This window comes from Balaenoptera acutorostrata, chromosome 6 (genome assembly GCF_949987535.1).
Source record: "Balaenoptera acutorostrata chromosome 6, mBalAcu1.1, whole genome shotgun sequence".
NCBI lineage: Eukaryota > Metazoa > Chordata > Mammalia > Artiodactyla > Balaenopteridae > Balaenoptera > Balaenoptera acutorostrata.
Window position 1 is genome coordinate 33359822 of NC_080069.1, and position 17916 is coordinate 33377737.

The 17916-nt window shown below is 36.5% G+C and overlaps 1 protein-coding gene across 1 annotated transcript; it reads left to right on the forward strand.

The window, feature by feature from the left end:
- The first annotated feature begins 345 nt into the window (after window positions 1-345).
- Window positions 346-10243, forward strand: LOC130708318 (low-density lipoprotein receptor-related protein 12-like). The gene is made up of 4 exons (XM_057547649.1): window positions 346-369; window positions 1877-2981; window positions 4258-4390; window positions 8848-10243. The coding sequence occupies exons 2-4, from the start codon at window positions 1963-1965 to the stop codon at window positions 9703-9705; spliced, it is 2010 nt and encodes a 669-aa protein (XP_057403632.1). The 5' UTR covers window positions 346-369; window positions 1877-1962; the 3' UTR covers window positions 9706-10243.
- Window positions 10244-17916: the final 7673 nt, after the last annotated feature.

Sequence of the window (17916 nt, forward strand, 5' to 3'; positions counted from 1 at the left end):
AGCAGTATTATTATTTGCTGATGATATAGTCGTGGGCCTAGAAGAGCTAGGATAATCAGTGAATATATGGAGGCTTATAATAAAGTCCTCAGTTACTTTGTATTATTAATGAAATTTTTTTCCAAAATTTCCTTTTCAGTAGCCTTTTCTGACTTTTTATTTGTAGTTTTCAGGATTTTGATATTCAAGGGTCCAGAAGATGCAGTTTGGACTGGTTGACGATAGAAACATACAAGAATATTGAAAGCTACAGAGCCTGTGGTTCTACAATCCCACCACCATATATTTCTTCACAAGACCACATCTGGATCAGGTTCCATTCCGATGACAGTATCTCTAGGAAGGGTTTCAGACTGGCATACTTTGCAGGTGTGTTTTTAAATAAGAAGAAAGATATGGAACAGAATTCTATAGTATTTACTGCTCAGTCACTTTGGGACTCGCCTTCTAAACAATGTCCATTTAATTGTGACTCAATCCTCAAGGCAGCTGAGATTGAGGAATTAGAGGCTAAAGGTTCAGGTGCCGTAGATCCGGGTCTCCAAAAGGCATTTTGTATAATCCTAATAAAATGATTAATTTTACAAACTAAGGTCAGTTTTCTTTTTAAATATTTTGAATACGTTTATTTTAAAAGGAACTTTTTCCCCTCAAGTGTTTACCAGTATCCTGCAAGTTACTTCAGAATGTATTTTTGTGTGTGCATTACCCTTGTCTTTACACCTTCAAAGAAAAGACAATCAATTTCACTTTCGTAGTTTGTAGTATCAGAAGTCTTCTTATGCTAATTCTTAAACTTTATCCAAAAAGAGTGAGCAGATCATACAAATATGAAGAACTCAGAGCATTAGAGTGATGTAAATTTTTGCTGAAAATCATTTTACATTTTCTGAAATTACATGGTCTCCTTTAGCAACATATCCTGCTTTTTCTCTTTTTTATTAAAAGCACAGTCTTTGTAATATTTACTTAGGTGCTGAAGCACATTTTCTGTCACCTATTTGCCAGTAAATAAAAGTTGTTAATGGAGAGGTAAGCATTGGCCGACATCATCAGTGTGGACTGTAGGAATCTAATGTTTGGTTTTCTTTCCCTACCTCATTATTGTTATATATTTAAGGTAGTCCACTAAGATAATCAGAATTCTATAAACATTTCAATTCTTTTCTCTCTTCTTCCCCCTACTGTTTTGTTGAGTAAATTTATACCTGTAGCTCAGATTCATAAAATATTTTGCAGTTGTATTAAAACAATAGAAATTATAAAATGGAAGTACCATGTTGTGGTTACATGAAATGTGAGAAATAGAATAAAGTTAACTTATGATAATCTTAGCAAAAATTTGAGTCTAAATAATGGGCTTGCAAAATATGCTATGATACACAAAGCAAAATATTGTGTGTGTGTGTATATATATATATATATATATAATATATATAAACAACTCAAAAAGAATATTAAAACTGGATTTGAAAAGGTGATTATTATAGAGGAGTTTTTCTTCATTGCAAAATGTTTATACAATAGAGTATTTGAAATTCTTAGGCAATACATCCTACTAACTTATATATCTTACATCACTTTACTAAATGTTCTGCAGTAAAATAGCTTCTGCAAAAACAAGATTGGTCTTTTCTCTTTAGATCAGCTGTAGAGATCTTCATGGAACAAATCATAAGTGTTTAATAAATTGCTGAGTAATCAGTAAGCCAATATTAATTTGTCATTAGAGTTTAACCTATTTTTGATCAAGCCCAACTATCATTTGGGCTAATCAACATTTATGATAAAAATGCCACTTGCTGTTACATACCCTTTAAAGAGTATGTTTTTTCCTCCTTATCTCTCCATCTCCCTCCTCCCAATGTCCTCCCAGGGAAATCTGAGGAACCAAACTGTGCTTGTGACCAGTTTCGTTGTGGTAATGGAAAGTGTATACCAGCAGCCTGGAAATGCAATAACATGGACGAATGTGGAGATAGTTCTGATGAAGAGATCTGTGCCAAAGAAGTGAATCCTCCAACATCGGCCGCTTTCCAACCCTGTGCTTACAACCAGTTCCAGGGTCTAGCTCGGTTTACCAAAGTTTACACTTGCCTCCCCGAATCTTTACAATGTGATGGGAACATTGACTGCCTTGACCTTGGAGACGAGATAGACTGTGATGTGCCAACTTGTGGGCAGTGGTTAAAATCTTTTTATGGTACTTTTAATTCTCCCAATTATCCAGACTTTTATCCTCCTGGAAGCAATTGCACCTGGTTAATAGACACTGGTGATCATCGCAAAGTCATCTTACGCTTCACTGACTTTAAACTGGATGGTACTGGTTATGGTGATGATGTCAAAATATACGATGGATTAGAGGAGAATCCACACAAGCTTTTGCGTGTGTTAACTGCTTTTGATTCTCATGCGCCTCTCACTGTCGTGTCTTCTTCTGGACAGATAAGGGTACATTTCTGTGCCGATAAAGTCAACGCTGCCAGGGGATTTAATGCTACTTACCAAGTAGACGGCTTCTGTTTGCCATGGGAAATACCCTGCGGAGGGAACTGGGGGTGTTATACGGGGCAGCAGCGCTGTGATGGGTATTGGCATTGCCCAAACGGAAGGGATGAAATCAATTGTACCATGTGCCAAAACGAAGAGTTCCCATGTTCCCGGAACGGCGTCTGTTACCCTCGTTCTGATCGCTGCAACTACCAGAATCATTGCCCAAATGGCTCCGATGAAAAAAACTGCTTTTTTTGCCAGCCAGGAAATTTTCATTGTAAAAACAATCGTTGTGTGTTTGAAAGCTGGGTGTGTGACTCTCAGGACGAGTGTGACGATGGCAGCGACGAGGAGAATTGCCCGGTAATCGTGCCTACCCGAGTCATAACTGCAGCCGTCATAGGCAGCCTTATCTGTGGCCTGTTACTGGTCATTGCCTTGGGATGTACTTGTAAGCTTTATTCTCTGAGAATGTTTGAACGAAGGTCAGTATCAAGACAAAACTATAGTGCTTATGCTCTCTACAGTAAAAGCGTGGCCCAAATATTTACAACACATTTTTTTTAATGAGATTAGCAATATATTTTTTTTATATTGTTGAGAAATAAATACTTCTTATGATTTATAAAATGACTATGAAAAGCCTATGACTCAAAAACCTAATAAGAACATTAAAAAACAAATAAATACTAAGAGTTATGAGGTGAGAAAAGCCAATCCGTATTTATCAGTTCCTGTTTTCAGGTTAATCTGTCTTACAGGAATTTTGCAAGCTGTAATTCTCGGTGGCTGCTCTTTAACCTCGGTTTTTATAAATATTAATTCAACAATTCCAGATATTTGAGAACCTTCTGTGTTGAAAGCATTATACAGGTGAATAGAGAAATGCGTAGGAGTAATCTCATGGGCAGTTTACAGTTAGAAGGAAGGAACTGTTGGGTAGAATTAGATGACAAAAAATATAAATGTTGTAAGAGCTATAAAATAAAGTGGTATAAAAGTCGAAGATCTCAGTTAAGAAGTGGTTCAGCGTTAAAGGGTGGCCTTCAGGGAGAGCTGTCTTTTGTGTGGTAGAGGAGAGACTGGACCTGGGAGAAGTTGATGGCAGAGAGGCCTTCTAGAAAGCTCCTGTGGAGACCATGACCGTCAGTCCCAGGAGAATTACAAATGATAGATACAACAAAGAAGTCACATACCAGACAGCTAAGAATAGGTGCACAGTATCACAATAACCAAGTGCATCTTATCTTTGGTTCAGTATAAATGGCCAGAAAATGTTTTACTACATTGCAACATAAGAGTACAATGAAGACCAGAGGTCTTGAGTTTAAGAACAAGTTATTCCAGAAAGGGTTTTGGTGACTCATTTCACTCTTTTCCTTATCTGAAAAGTAAATGTGTTGGACTTGATGAAGAAAGTGTCTTCTAAGAATTTTCAAATACTTTCACCTCAAGTCTCAAGCCCCTATGTTCTTAGGGGTTTAAAGATCTAGTACTTTTATCTTTTACGGGGATATCTAATTTATTAAAACTTAGTGATCCAGACCCCTAGTGTAAAACCGCATGAGACTAAACTGTCTGCTTCATCTTTGTGTTCTCAGTGTAGGGTAGTATAGATACTCATCAAATGTTGGCTAAGTAAGCTTTACAAATGAACAAGTATATTAAAATTCAGATTGTTTTAATTGTTGATAATTTAAAAATTACTGTTTTGGCTTGCCTTTTTTTAAAATCCTTTTCATCCCCCTGTTTCTCTCAAAGATCATTTGAAACACAGTTGTCCAGAGTGGAAGCAGAATTGTTAAGAAGAGAAGCTCCTCCCTCTTATGGACAATTGATTGCTCAGGGTTTAATTCCACCAGTTGAAGATTTTCCTGTTTGTCCACCTAATCAGGTATGTTGCAACTTATTATTTCTCTTTCGGTACCTCTTAAAATGAAATCTATACTTGTATATAATGGTAAAGTATCCTTGACTGTGTCAGAAGTTTTGCAGTCAAGTTAAGAATTAAATATATGGAGGATTTGAAATTATACAGTTGACCCCTGAACAACGAGGGGGCTAGGGACACCCACCCTCCGTGCAGGTGAAAATTCACATCTAACTTTCTAGTCAGACCTCTGTGTCTGGGGCTCAACATCCATAAATTCAACCAACCATGTATCATGTAGTACTATAGTATTTCCTATTGAAAAAAATCCACATATAAGTGGACCCGTGCATTTCAAGCCCATGTTGTTCAAGGGTCAACTCTAATTGTTTCATTGTATTTTAAAAAATTCAGAAGTATACTTTTCATTCTTTACTTCTGATTTGGTTAGGTGATTCTTAAGCATTTTACTGTTTAGGATAATTTAGTGCGTTAAAATTCAAAAGTAAAGTTTGACAGCTTATTTTCTACTTGAACTATTTCAAAGATTTAAAAAGAAATACTAAAGTTGATATGCTTAGTAATAGATTAGTAACATGATAGATTAAAATAAAAGTTGTTGAAATTAAGTTAACATTTCTACCTGACTTGAGAGAAAACTTCTTCACAGCTGGATTTTACAGTGCTTAAAAATTCTTATCATTTTCTTTAAATAGTAACTGATTCTTTATTAATGTTTCTGAATTCTTTAAATTTTTGTGAGTGATTTTTTACTTCGGGTGTACATTAAAGTGATCCAGTTATACATATATATATATATATATATATATATATATATATATATATATATATTCTTTTTCAGATTCTTTTCCATAATAGATTATTATAAGATATCAAATATAGTTCCCTGCAATTTCTTTTTTAATTTCTTTTTCAATGCTTACAATTGTGCCCAGGGTTCTTAAGGGCATTAAGGTTTCTACATTTAAAATGTAAATTCATCCAGAATCATTTCTAAAAGTTGTTCCCAGTATCAGAATTAAGAAAAATTGATGAACATTGTTTTCCCAGTAATTTAATTCTGTTCAAAATGAAAGACCGTTTCCTTTTTGTTAAATAGGTTTCCAATTACAGTGGGTCATCTTATTTGAGTCTTTTAGGAAATCTTTGTGAGAATTTGATGTAATTTGCTAAGTAAGAAATTCAGAACTTCCACTGGTTGGAATTTTGTGTGCAACATAGGAAAAACCTACATTGTGGCTTTTATATATTGTTGTCCCTGCCATGGGGAAGGGTTCTTTTTAGGTAGGAATTCAGAGGGTGGTTAATTCCATCCACCCACTCCACCATGTATCACCCCACCCCTATATCCTGAGGCTACCTTCAAGAGGTTAGTCAACTGTGAAGTTAGAGGGGGCACAGTCCACACAAGACAGCCCTTACTTCTAAAACCAATTTTAAGTTCCGGGGCTCCCAAACCATCCTCAGGTTTGATAATTCACTAGAAGGACTGAGAACTCATTGAAAGCTGTTTTACTTAATAGTATAAGCTGGTGTAACTGTTATCGCTGGGAAAGGATCCAGATTAAATCAGCCAAAGGAAGAGACACGTAGGACAGGGTTCAGGAGGGTACCAAACACGACCCTTCCAATTGTCTTCTCCCCATAAAGTCAGGACAGTGTTATTCTCTCGACACAGGTGTGTGACAGTATGCACGAAACATTGCCAACTAGGGGAGCTCACCCAAACTCGGTGTCCAGGGTTTTTACTGGAGCTCCATCACATAGGCATGATTAATTGCACACGTGGCTGATCCCAGTCTCTAGCCTCTCCAGAGGTTGACTGATTCTGCTGACTCAACTCTCCCACGCTACATCACATTGGTGTGGCTCAGAGCCTCCACCGAAAACGCGGTGCTACTCTCTGGCTGGCCCAAGTCTCCATGCAATGACACTCCTGTCAAAGCTGACACTCCAAGGTCTGAGGTCTCATCCCAGAAGTAAAGGGCAAAGGTCAGACCTCACTTTGGGTAAGGTTTCAATTCTTTACTACCTACTACAGCATTTTTGTAGGGTTATAATTTACCCTTGTGAGGGAATTCTGCTTCAACAAAGTTTTAAAATAAAATATGTTTGCAAATGGTAAACTAGATTTTATTCAGTTAATGAGATTACACTCTTATGTTTGAAACTTTTGGTAATAAATTATCAAATTTCCTTATTTGTTTTTAAAAAGAAAAATAATCTGATTACCAACTCATTCAAAATAGGGATCCTTTCTGAAGAATCCTTTTCTTCTGCTTCATAAATGGAAGAAGTATATAAAATTATTCCTAAAACAATCATGAGATCCCCTTGTAGAATCTAATGTTAAATTGGCAATCATTTAATTAAACAGACTTTGAAGCCAGTAGAGAGCTTCATCTCACTGACAGACTATACTGTTAAAGTCGGCTTTGAAGTGTGCTGAAGGCATTGTGGGTGGCAGCTGCATAAAAGTGGAGGATATCTGAAGAGCCTTGTATTCATTGCTGGATTTAATGACAGTGCTCACACAAAGCCTTAGAACGTGAATGCCAAATGAGGAGGACCAACTCTATGGAGTTCATAGGGATGTGAGCCACTTTTTTTTGTTTGTTTCAGTTAGTTTATAGTTACATTCCCAATTGGTGAAAACTCTTACTCATTTATATAGTAAATTTTATGTGCTGATATTCAGATTTCTTATTGGCAATCTGTTATTTACTAGGGCTAGACTATGGAATATTCCTGTGATAGTAGCTTCTTAGCTTTCTGTGAATTATATTCCAGGGATTATGTTCAAAGGGTGTATATGGAAATCACAAATCTATATGGAAAACCTGAGGCTAGCTGTACGGTATCAGCTTGGATTTACTTCAATACCAGTCACAAACAGAGATGGAAAACATGTTATCACATCTTCTTATTCTCTTCCCTTCCTTTTTTCTGTGGGGGGATAGGCAAGAGCCATTCATTTTGGCGGAGGGAAACTGTATCACCTTTTGAAAGGGAGTATATCAATTCACCATTGTTTCTTGGAAATACTGTATTTTAAATACTAAATGCCAGATTGATGAAAGCTGTGTTTGTTCCAAGTTTGATTACTCCTTTTTGTAACCACTAGATGGAGCTTAAAGACTGTTTTTGTAAATACTGTAGTTTTTTTTTTTTTTTTTTTTTTTAAATTCCGATAGTCATTCATCTAGAAAAAAGAAAATCTGGATGATTTTTCTTTCAGTTGGGCAATATGGTCACCTCCCATATGCACTAATTAAAAATCACCAATTTTCAAAGAATAAGGTTATAATTTATGTTTAACATGAAGCTGTAGAAAATAAGACATAAATCTTTTTTTTTTAAAGACTTTTTTTAAAAAGGAATTCCTTTATTTTTATTATTTATTTATTTATTTATTTATTTTTGGCTGTGTTGGGTCTTCGTTTCTGTGCAAGGGCTTTCTCTAGTTGCGGCAAGCGGGGGCCACTCTTCATCGCGGTGCGCGGGCCTCTCACTATCGCGGCCTCTCTTGTTGCGGAGCACAAGCTCCAGATGCGCAGGCTCAGTAGTTGTGGCTCACGGGCCCAGTTGCTCCTTGGCATGTGGGATCTTCCCAGACCAGGGCTTGAGCCCGTGTCCCCTGCATTAGCAGGCAGATTCTCAACCACTGCGCCACCAGGGAAGCCCAAGACTTAAATCTTTAAGATTGAGAAGGAACCCAAATGTCTCAGATACCATTGAATAGGGCTATAAACAAGTTAATTTCTTTGGCTTTTTGTTTCCTGTGCTGCATTACAAATACAGTAATTCCTTTGTTTATGACAATATAAATAAATATGTATTTATTTATAATAAATATTTATGGATATTTATTTATGGATATCCTCAATTTATGGATGTCCTCAATATCCACTCATTCAACAAATCCTTGAGAACCAACTGTGAGATACAATTTTTACAGGTTTTGGAAGGTTTTATCCTTGTAAATCAAGTCTAACTTGTGCTGTGTTAAAACAAAAAAACAAACAGCCTAGTTTTCACACTCCTTTAGGTCATTTAGAGAATTATTGTAGAGATTTTTCTATCTTCATAGCTAAAGAAGTATCAAATACTTTTATTTTCCATCTTTGGTGCATTTCTAGGATTGGATTACTATGTGAAGTTTTGAAATAAAAGTGCTGTTGTAATTGGCATTAAACATCATTTTAAAGTTCATATATAGAATGAAGTATCGAGAAAATCTTAAACACAGTGAACAGTGGTTCAAGTTATAGGTTAGATTCTGGAGTGAGGTGAACCTGTATCGATGAGAGAATTTAATTCATCCTCCATAGACCGTAAAATGAATAATAGAACTTTCATCCACAACACATGCTGAATAGAAGGGTGTTTTCCATCTTAATACCTCGTTGTTAGCTGTTTTAAGATCTTTTCTTTCTTTCTTTCTTTCTTTTTTTCCGCAGGCTTCTGTTTTGGAAAACCTGAGGCTAGCTGTACGGTCTCAGCTTGGATTTACTTCAATCAGACTTCCTATGGCAGGCAGATCCAGCAACATCTGGAATCGTATTTTTAATTTCGCAAGATCACGCCATTCAGGGTCATTGGCTCTGGTCTCAGCAGATGGGGATGAGGTTGCCCCTAGTCAGAGTACCAACAGAGAACCTGAAAGAAATCATACTCACAGAAGTTTGTTTTCTGTGGAATCTGACGACACAGACACAGAAAATGAGAGAAGAGATACGGTAGGAGCATCTGGCGGGGTTGCAGCTCCTTTGCCTCAAAAAATCCCTCCCACAACAGCGGTAGAAGCAACAGTGGGAGCAAGTGGAAGTTCCTCCACTCAGAATACCCGAGGTGGTCACACAGAAACCGGACGGGATGTGACAAGTGCGGAACCCCCAAGTGTGAGTCCGGCGCGTCACCAGCTCACAAGTGCGCTAAGTCGTATGACTCAGGGGCTACGTTGGGTACGTTTTACATTAGGGCGATCAAGCTCCGTAAGTCAGAACCAGAGCCCTTTGAGACAACTTGATAATGGGGTAAATGGAAGAGAAGAAGATGATGATGTCGAAATGCTGATTCCAGTTTCTGAAGGAGCTTCAGACTTTGACGCGAATGACTGTTCCAGACCCCTTCTTGATCTTGCCTCCGATCAAGGGCAAAGGTTCAGACAACCATATAGTGCAGCAGACCCTGGAGTAAGACCAAGTAATCGCGATGGCCCCTGTGAGCGCTGTGGTATTGTCCACACTGCCCAGATACCAGACTCTTGCTTAGAAGCAATGCTGAAAAATGAAACGGGTGATGATGAAGCTTTGTGACTTTGTTAGGTACAAGAATCCCGTCAGGGAGATTGGATACAAGTTGGAGCAATATCCATTCATTGTTTTGGAACTTTACAATTAAACTAGTTTTAATTTAAAAAGAAAAAAGATGCAGGGTGATTTCTTACTATCATATGTTAGCCTGCATGCTTAAATTAAACACCTGTAACTCTATAAACTTTAGAGTTTACTATTTTAGCAGCTAAAAATGCATTATGTATTCAGATTGTTCAATAATGTTCTTCCATTTGTTTCTAATTGTTTTCATCCTGGTACTGTAGTTCGCAGTAGAGATATGGCTGCAGAAACTCATTTGACTGTCAGTTTCTATCTATCCTATGTTAAAACGTTTCTTTGTTGAAAATAATACCTTCTTTTAATTGAACCCTTTATGCTTTTGCCAATACATCTTGTAACTTAATATACTAGATGTTAAGGTTGTTAATATAAAAAGAGAAAAAGTCCTTATTCTCACCTGTTTTTATTTGTATAACATCTGTCTAAACATTATTAGATTTCATAATATGAGATTGTCAAAGGGAAAAAAACTGTCTAAAATTTTTTCTCATGTTTAACATGCAATGATGTGAAATTTAGATAGAGTTAGATAAATTAATGGCAAAAACAAAACTCTTTTATAAATTTTCTAATGTTGACTTTAATACTCTAATATGGTACAAACCAAATGGTAAAAAGCCCAAATCATTTCTTTTTTTATCTCTATTTAAGGACAGAATTAAGCGGATGAAGATATTCTACTATGCATTAAATCTTGAACTTTATAAAATATGTACAAAAATTGTACAAGATAAGTTCCAACTGGTAATGTCTTTCCCTGATACAGGGTTCTGCTTGTATTGGACCCTAGGGATTTGCACTAAAATCATATCAAGGTCTCAGATGAGTTTCGTGCAGAAGCACTATCACTTTAAATACTATTATTTGCTATCATAATGACTATATATTTCCATAGCTTATGGGGGGGGGCGTGAGGGGGCATTTTTATTACAACTTGAGGTTGCTTTGCTAGTTTCATATTTATTTGTTGTATTTAAAAACTGCATTATAGTAAGAAAGTGATTTTTTCAATATATTTGATTCATAAGGGGAGGATCATGCTACATGTTGAAAAGCAAATTAAGAAATCATTCAGATCACCTCCCTTTTTTAAGTAAAATGAATTGCAAAACCCCGCATATTTTTTTATTGTCAATTCCCATTTATTTATTCTTTAGCTGTCTGTTTTAGTAGCTTAATGTTTGAGTATGAAAAATGTATTTGTGTATGATTATTGCTATTTATTAAATTTTAAATACTTTGCTGAATGTCATTTTAAAGCATGTTTGAGGTCTTGTGTATTTGTCGTGTTATGCTGTCAGGAAGAACTGACTGAAATGTTTTAATATGTATCAAAAATTAAAATGACTTCTTTTTTTTGTATTGCTTTGAGGTACTTTTTAAATCAAAGTTTCTATTTATTTTTGTTCATTTGGTGCATATACAATTTCAGGCCATGAAATATGCAGTGTGTCTAGAAGAAAAATTAAAGAGGGGATGTCTTTCTTAACTCCCTTATAGTAAAGTAGTAGCTTAAACCAGTTCTCAAGGGTAAAAATATCCCTAAGGACCTGGACATTATTTTGCCTTTAATTGATGTGTCTTATAAGAGTCAGTAACTATATCAGTTCTCTTTTTATATTATTTTCAGATACATTTTAGACCCCTATACAATATTTTACTGGCAGAATTTGGGTTACCAAATTAACCTTGTTTAGGTCCTACTAATTATATACTATTATGTATAGGTTTTTTGTTTTTGTTTTCTGACATATATTTTAATTTCTTTGTTTAATTAACTAATACATCTTCTTGATTCAAACAGTAAAAAAAATTAAGTCTCTCTCCTATCCCTGACAGCCATCTTCTAGTTCCCTTTCAAAGAAATAGGTACCAAGACCAAATTCTTGTATACCCTCCAGAAATACCATATAGATACATAAATGTATCTATATGTATAAATGCTATATGATGGAATACAAATTGTAACATACTATGCATTCTTTTTCTGCACCTTTTTTCAAGGGAAAAAGTGTATCTGCTACTGGTTGAATGTTAAAAGTACAGTTGGGTATTTCTGTTATTTGACTTTTCACATTTAAAAATTTGATCTATCCTGAATTTAAGGCTCCAGTTTTTCTTCCTAGGTAACTACCTAGTTACTGCAAGGCTGTTTATTAAATCTGTCCTTTCCTTGCTGTTGGAAATGGCCCTTTTATCATATTGCAGAGTTTCATATTATGTGGAGGTATTTCTAGACTCTAATTCCATTCTCTTCAATTGACTTGCCTTTTTTTTTTTGTACCAGTCCTACACTGTTTTAATAACAGTAATTTTTAAATGTTCAAATATTCTTGCTTATTTCTCCATTTGAACTTTAGAATCAACCCTTTGTGTTCCACAAAACAAATCCATTGTACATTTATTTTTTTGGACAGTTTTACTTTTATAGGTCAACTTGGGGAAATTTGACATCATTATCATGTTAAAGCTTCTGTCTAAACCGTGGTGCCCTATCCAAAAATGGTTCCCAATTTGTTCAAGTCTTTTTTGTTGTTTCCTTCACAGATGCTTCGCATTTTACTTTACAGAGATCTTGTACATGTTTTTCAAGAGTTCTTAGAAATTTTATTATTTTTGTTACCATTATTAAGGAAGTCCTTTCTGTTTATAATTTAGTCTGATTTTAGTATATATGAAAGCTAATGACTTATTTATGTTAATTTTCTGCCCAGCTACCAGACTCTCATTTTCTTATGGTTTGTAATAGTACTTCAGTTAATTCTTTTGTGTTTTCCAGTTATACAGTCATGTCTTCCAGTTTGCCTACCTCTTTATGTCTTGATTGCATTGTCTAGTACTTCTAGAATAATGTTAAAATATATTGGCTATAATGAACTGGGTTGAGATATATACATTTAATCATGTTAAGGAGTATCCATTGATCCCTATTTTAAACTAAATTAGTCAAGAATGCATGTTGAATTTTATCACATGCCTTTTCATTTTCTATGGAGATGATCATACGATTTTTCTCCTTTGACCTTTTAATATATTTTGTCATTTTGAACCATCCTTGCGTTCCTGAAATAAACTACTTGACCATATGTATTATTCTTTTAATATATTTGCAGATTATGTTTCATATTTTATTTAATGTATTTGCATCTGTATTCATCAGTGCAGTTAGTCCTGTGAGTGTGTGTGTGTGTGTGTGTGTGTGTTGCACGCTATCTTTAATAAGTTTTGTTATTAATTTTATGCTGGTAAATTGGAAATGTTTTTCCTTTTCCTGAGTTCTGGAACAGTTTGCACAGCATTGGAATTTTCTCTTCCTTAAAATTTCAGTGAATTTATCTGGTGCTGGTGGATGTTCGGCAATAGCTCTTTGACAGCTCTTTTAGTATCTGTTACAGTAATTGGTCTGTGTAGTTTTTATATCTTAGCTAGGATCATCAACCATCCATTTTGTCCATGTTTTCAAGTTCATTTGCCTAGAGGTGAGCAAAGTTACCCTCCTCTTTTCTGCATATGGCTCTTTCCCCCTTACTATGTATTATGCTTGCTCCCTTGTTTTCTTAATTAAGATGGCTAATGGTTGACCTATTTTGTTGTTGTTTTTGTTTGCTTGTTTCCCCCAAGTGGTATGCTTTGAACGTCTCTTCTGTTATTTTTCTGTTTTCCAATTAATTGATTTCCTTAAATGTCCTACTTTTTGCTTTCCTTAGTTTATTTTGTTGTTTGTTTTTCTAACTCCTTGCGTTAGCATTCAGTTTAATCGTTTTTATTTTTTCTTAATTATTAATATGAGATTTAAGGTGTGGACTTGAGTACTGCTTAAGCTGAATCACTTAGGTGAACTAGTGTTGTCATTACTATTATATTCTAGGTGTTCTGAAGTTTCAGTTTTTATTTCCTCCTTAACCGACAAGTTGTATAAAAGAAGGCTTTTTCCCTTTTTCTTTGCTGTTTTTTTTCCCCCAGATAATGGCAGTTTGGTGTGGGTAGTGGTTTTGTTTTCTGACTCTTTTATTAGTTGTCATGTTTTGGCATCAGGATCAGAGAATGTTATGGGTATTATATTTACTGTGGAGAGTTTATTGTCTTTTCTTAATTTTAAAATATTCCAGGATCACTTTAAAAAAGTATATTCTCGGTTTACAGGATATAGATTTTAATAGATATTACTCAGGTTTATCATGTATCAGTTAGATCTTCCCTCCTGTACTTTGTCTTGTCTTATCCATCTGTCTGTCAGAGCTCCAGTGTTGGTATAAAGGAAGAGAGGGGGAACCAAGGGGCTGTGTCAGACGAGCTCCCGGGGCAAGATCCCCGCCTCAGGTCATGTCACTTACTAGGACTGAGAATATAAGCACTTGATGAGGGCAGTCTTCCAACAAGCTGTTGGGGGTTTGGCTGCTACTACTGCTTACCACCGGCATCCACCGTTAAGCTGGAAATAAATGCATACGACAGGTTAAAAGAATAAAGGAAGAACGAGCAGATTGACTCCACAAGGTGTTTGTCGAGTCCCTACCACAGACCCAGTAATGCTGACAGCGGTGACCTGCCTGCTGCTGCTCTCCATTCAAGCTGCTTGGCCATTCCCTCTCACCCTGCTGAATTCCAGGCAGAAGATGACAGCAACTTGATCGGACTCATTTTACTCAAGTGGGCCCTTGTTTAAAAATTGATAGACATCTCTGCAGAAACTTCTTATGAGCTAGTCCCCGAAGGCCCAAAATGTCACTTACGCCACATTCTGTTGGTCAAACGAATCACTAAGGCCAACCCAGGTTCCATAGAAAGAGAGACTCCACTCTCCATAGCAGATGTAACAAAGAATTTGTGACGTCTGTAATCGACCCCAGGACAGTGCCTGATACGTAAGAAACACCAAGTTGCCAGAATTAATATTTTAAGCAGAAAAACAGTGCTACAGTCCCAGTAAGAAGCTCATTTGCCAAAAGGTTATCAAATTAGCTCCTCTGTCACGTCACGTACATGAATTGTGCATATCTTAGTTGATTAGAAATACAGTAGTGTAACAATTTGCTTTAGCATATTCGAATGAGAAATCATAGCATTGATGCAAATTTAGATAAGCATGTTTAGGCATTTGATGAATGTTAACAATTAGTTATTTTTCAGCTAAGTTTATTTCAACATGTTATCATAACCTGTAAAATATTTTTAAATTTATTAGAGGCAACATCGTGGATGAAAACAATGGCGCCACATTGCCTGTCCCGCTCCTTCCTATCGTGCAATCTGCAGCAAGTCCCTTCATCGCTCTGTACTTAAGTTCTTCATCTGTAAATGGGGATAATAGGGCTGTTGGAAGATTAATGTATGTAAAGCTCTTGGAGCAGTGCCTGGCTCATTGTAAGGACTACATCTTTGCTACTATTGTCGTTGTCTGAATGTTAAACAGAGAACATCTCTGAAGCTTGAATTAAATCGGATCTTGTACGTGAAAAGTCCGAAATGATCCGTGGTTTCCAAAGGTCGTGAAGATGTGCTTCCCAGGTGCTTCTGAATGCAGCCGCTTCCCCTGGGATCATCGTGGAAGTGAACCGGCAGCTCAAAGTCAAAAGGGGAGCAAGAAAAGGGGGGGAAGAAAGCAGTAGCAGCCCGCTTGTGATGAGTTGAAGGGAGCTCCAAGACCCAGGAAACAGGATCGTGCTGCGCTTGGGGCCTGAGGAAATTACCACAGTGACTGAATCTGGAGAAAAGTCTTCACAGGTCTCCTAGAACCTGGTAATTTTTAGACCACTTAGTTCTTCCATTGTAGCAAATGTGCATCCTCCACATCCAGAGGGAGAGAAGCCTCATTTTAAGGGTTTGGGGAAAGGATAAAAGAAGCCTGATGTCTCTGAGCAACTGCACAGCCTTGGCCTGGCTCCCTCAGCTTCCCGGTTCCATGCAGCAAGGGGGGTAGGCTTCTCCGTCCCCCGCGGAGCAAGACACGCCTAGCTCATGGGCGGGTTCTTAAGCTGGGAATAACAGCAGTGGTTGGGGGGATTAAATGAGAGTTAATGAGGATTAGTGAGTTAAAATAGTGTCAGGTGAGTGCTCGGTAAACGATCAATGTGGCTACAGTTGATGATGGTCAGGTTATCAATGCACTGCTCACCCTGCTCTCTTCCAGCAGCAACTCTGTTTATGTCTTGGGCTTTCCTATAAGATTTCATTTGAACAAAGGGTTTTGAGAGTTAATAAAATTTAGAAACCAGTGCTAGAACATGACAAGACTAAGTTGCCGTATGCTAATCTAGGGCACATATGGTTTACTGATCATGAAGTGCCTTGAAAAGAATCTACAGAGTGATTTCAAGTAACGATACTGAGATGTCAATTGGAGTGGATTTTCCCACGTGCTGGAGGGAGGCTAAAGCCCAAGGAAGCTTAAGATCCTCCAAAAAAGGGATATGTAAGCTTTACTAAGGAGAAATAATAGAGTGTGGTGGGAAAGCATGGACTCTGAAGTCAGACACATAACAGTTTGACTCCTGGCTCTGCTACTTTAGGAGTTTTATAACTGAATAAATCACTTGATCTCAGTAAGCCTTGTTGTGTCATCTGAAAAATGGGCTAACATCCAGGCTTGAGGGTTACTGTAAGGATTAAACTAAAGAAAGAAATAAGAGGTTGAAGTAAATTTTAATTGTGATTATTACAGACTCATTTTCAAAGAAAAATGACCTTTTTTTCGAGCTCCCCTCCACTGAGTGTTATGCATTTTGTGTATTAGTAGAGCTTTCTTTAAGAGCATATTTCTTACAGTAATCATTCTCCTGTTTTCTTGATTACAGGGCAACTTATGGCTGTATCTCAATGAAAAGTAGATTCACTAAACAAAGGCAGAGTGGCATCTTGGCACAGACGTCTTTATTTTATTATAAAAAGGCCAAAATGGTGAACTTCCATAGAGCCCCAGACCAAGAAAGATGTGGCTACAAGCTATGGACTTCGTAACATACGTTGAGCGAGTATAAATAAAAGACATACAGAGAAGTGATTTCTATTAAAACATTATAGTAACAAACAATATTAAAAACACTTTTCTCAATTTCACTACAGTATCAAATTTCACTTGAATATTTCTACTTCTCTCATCTGCTGAGCTCTGATTTCAAGGAGCATAGAAATTCCTTATCTAATTTGGCTTTTAGATTTAGTTTTTACTTACCTTAAATATAGACTTTGTTATTGTGCATTGTGTAAATTTCAACTTCACTGGGTTCTTATTACTTTCCTTGGGTTGGAACTTAACATTATTGCTGTTTTCGATGGAGATTTCACCATACAACATAATTTCCATTTCTCTAGCTCATGAGTTGCCATTAGAGATGTTAGCCAAGTGCACAAAGCAATTCTTCGTAACCTTTTCCTAGATTTGGAATGAAAATAAGCATCCATGTTTAGAGTACTTCCTGAGAACCAACCACAGTACTAGATATATCACACTTTGTTTACCCATTTATCAAATGATGTTTTTTTGAGTTATTTCTCCTTTCTGACTATTAAGAATAATGCTACTATAAACATTCATGTACAAGTGTTTGGGTATATACCTAGGAGTAGAATTTCTGGGTCATAGGGTAACTCTATTTAACTTTTGAGGCACTGCCAAACCACTTCCCACTGTAACTGTACATTTCATTCCTACCAGCAATGTATGAGGGTTTCAATTTCTCCACATCCTTGCAATGTGAAAATATAATACAGCAAAGAGTCATATTGCTTCCAATCCCAATGAGAAAGGCACTTCCTGAAGCTTCTGCTGATGTTTGAGAGGATAAGACCTACCCCACAGATTTGTTCTGAGGATTAGAAATGAAGTACATCAGGTACACAGTGAACTCTTCTTAGACGTCACCATGGTCTCTGATAGGTCTTTGAATACAAAAATAAATACCATGCAGTTTTCATTTTCCAGAAGCTCACAGATTAGTGCCCTTAAGTACAGTTACACAACAGACGGGTAGTTGGTATTATCCTTGACCTGAAATCACATTTTCACTGTGCTTGCCTTGTCTAATACTAAAGACCTCTCACAGCAAGCAGAACAGTAAGTTTCTCCCAAGACGTATTTGTTTAAGATGAACAAAAGTTTTAATAAAGAAGGAAGATATACAAATCTAGTCC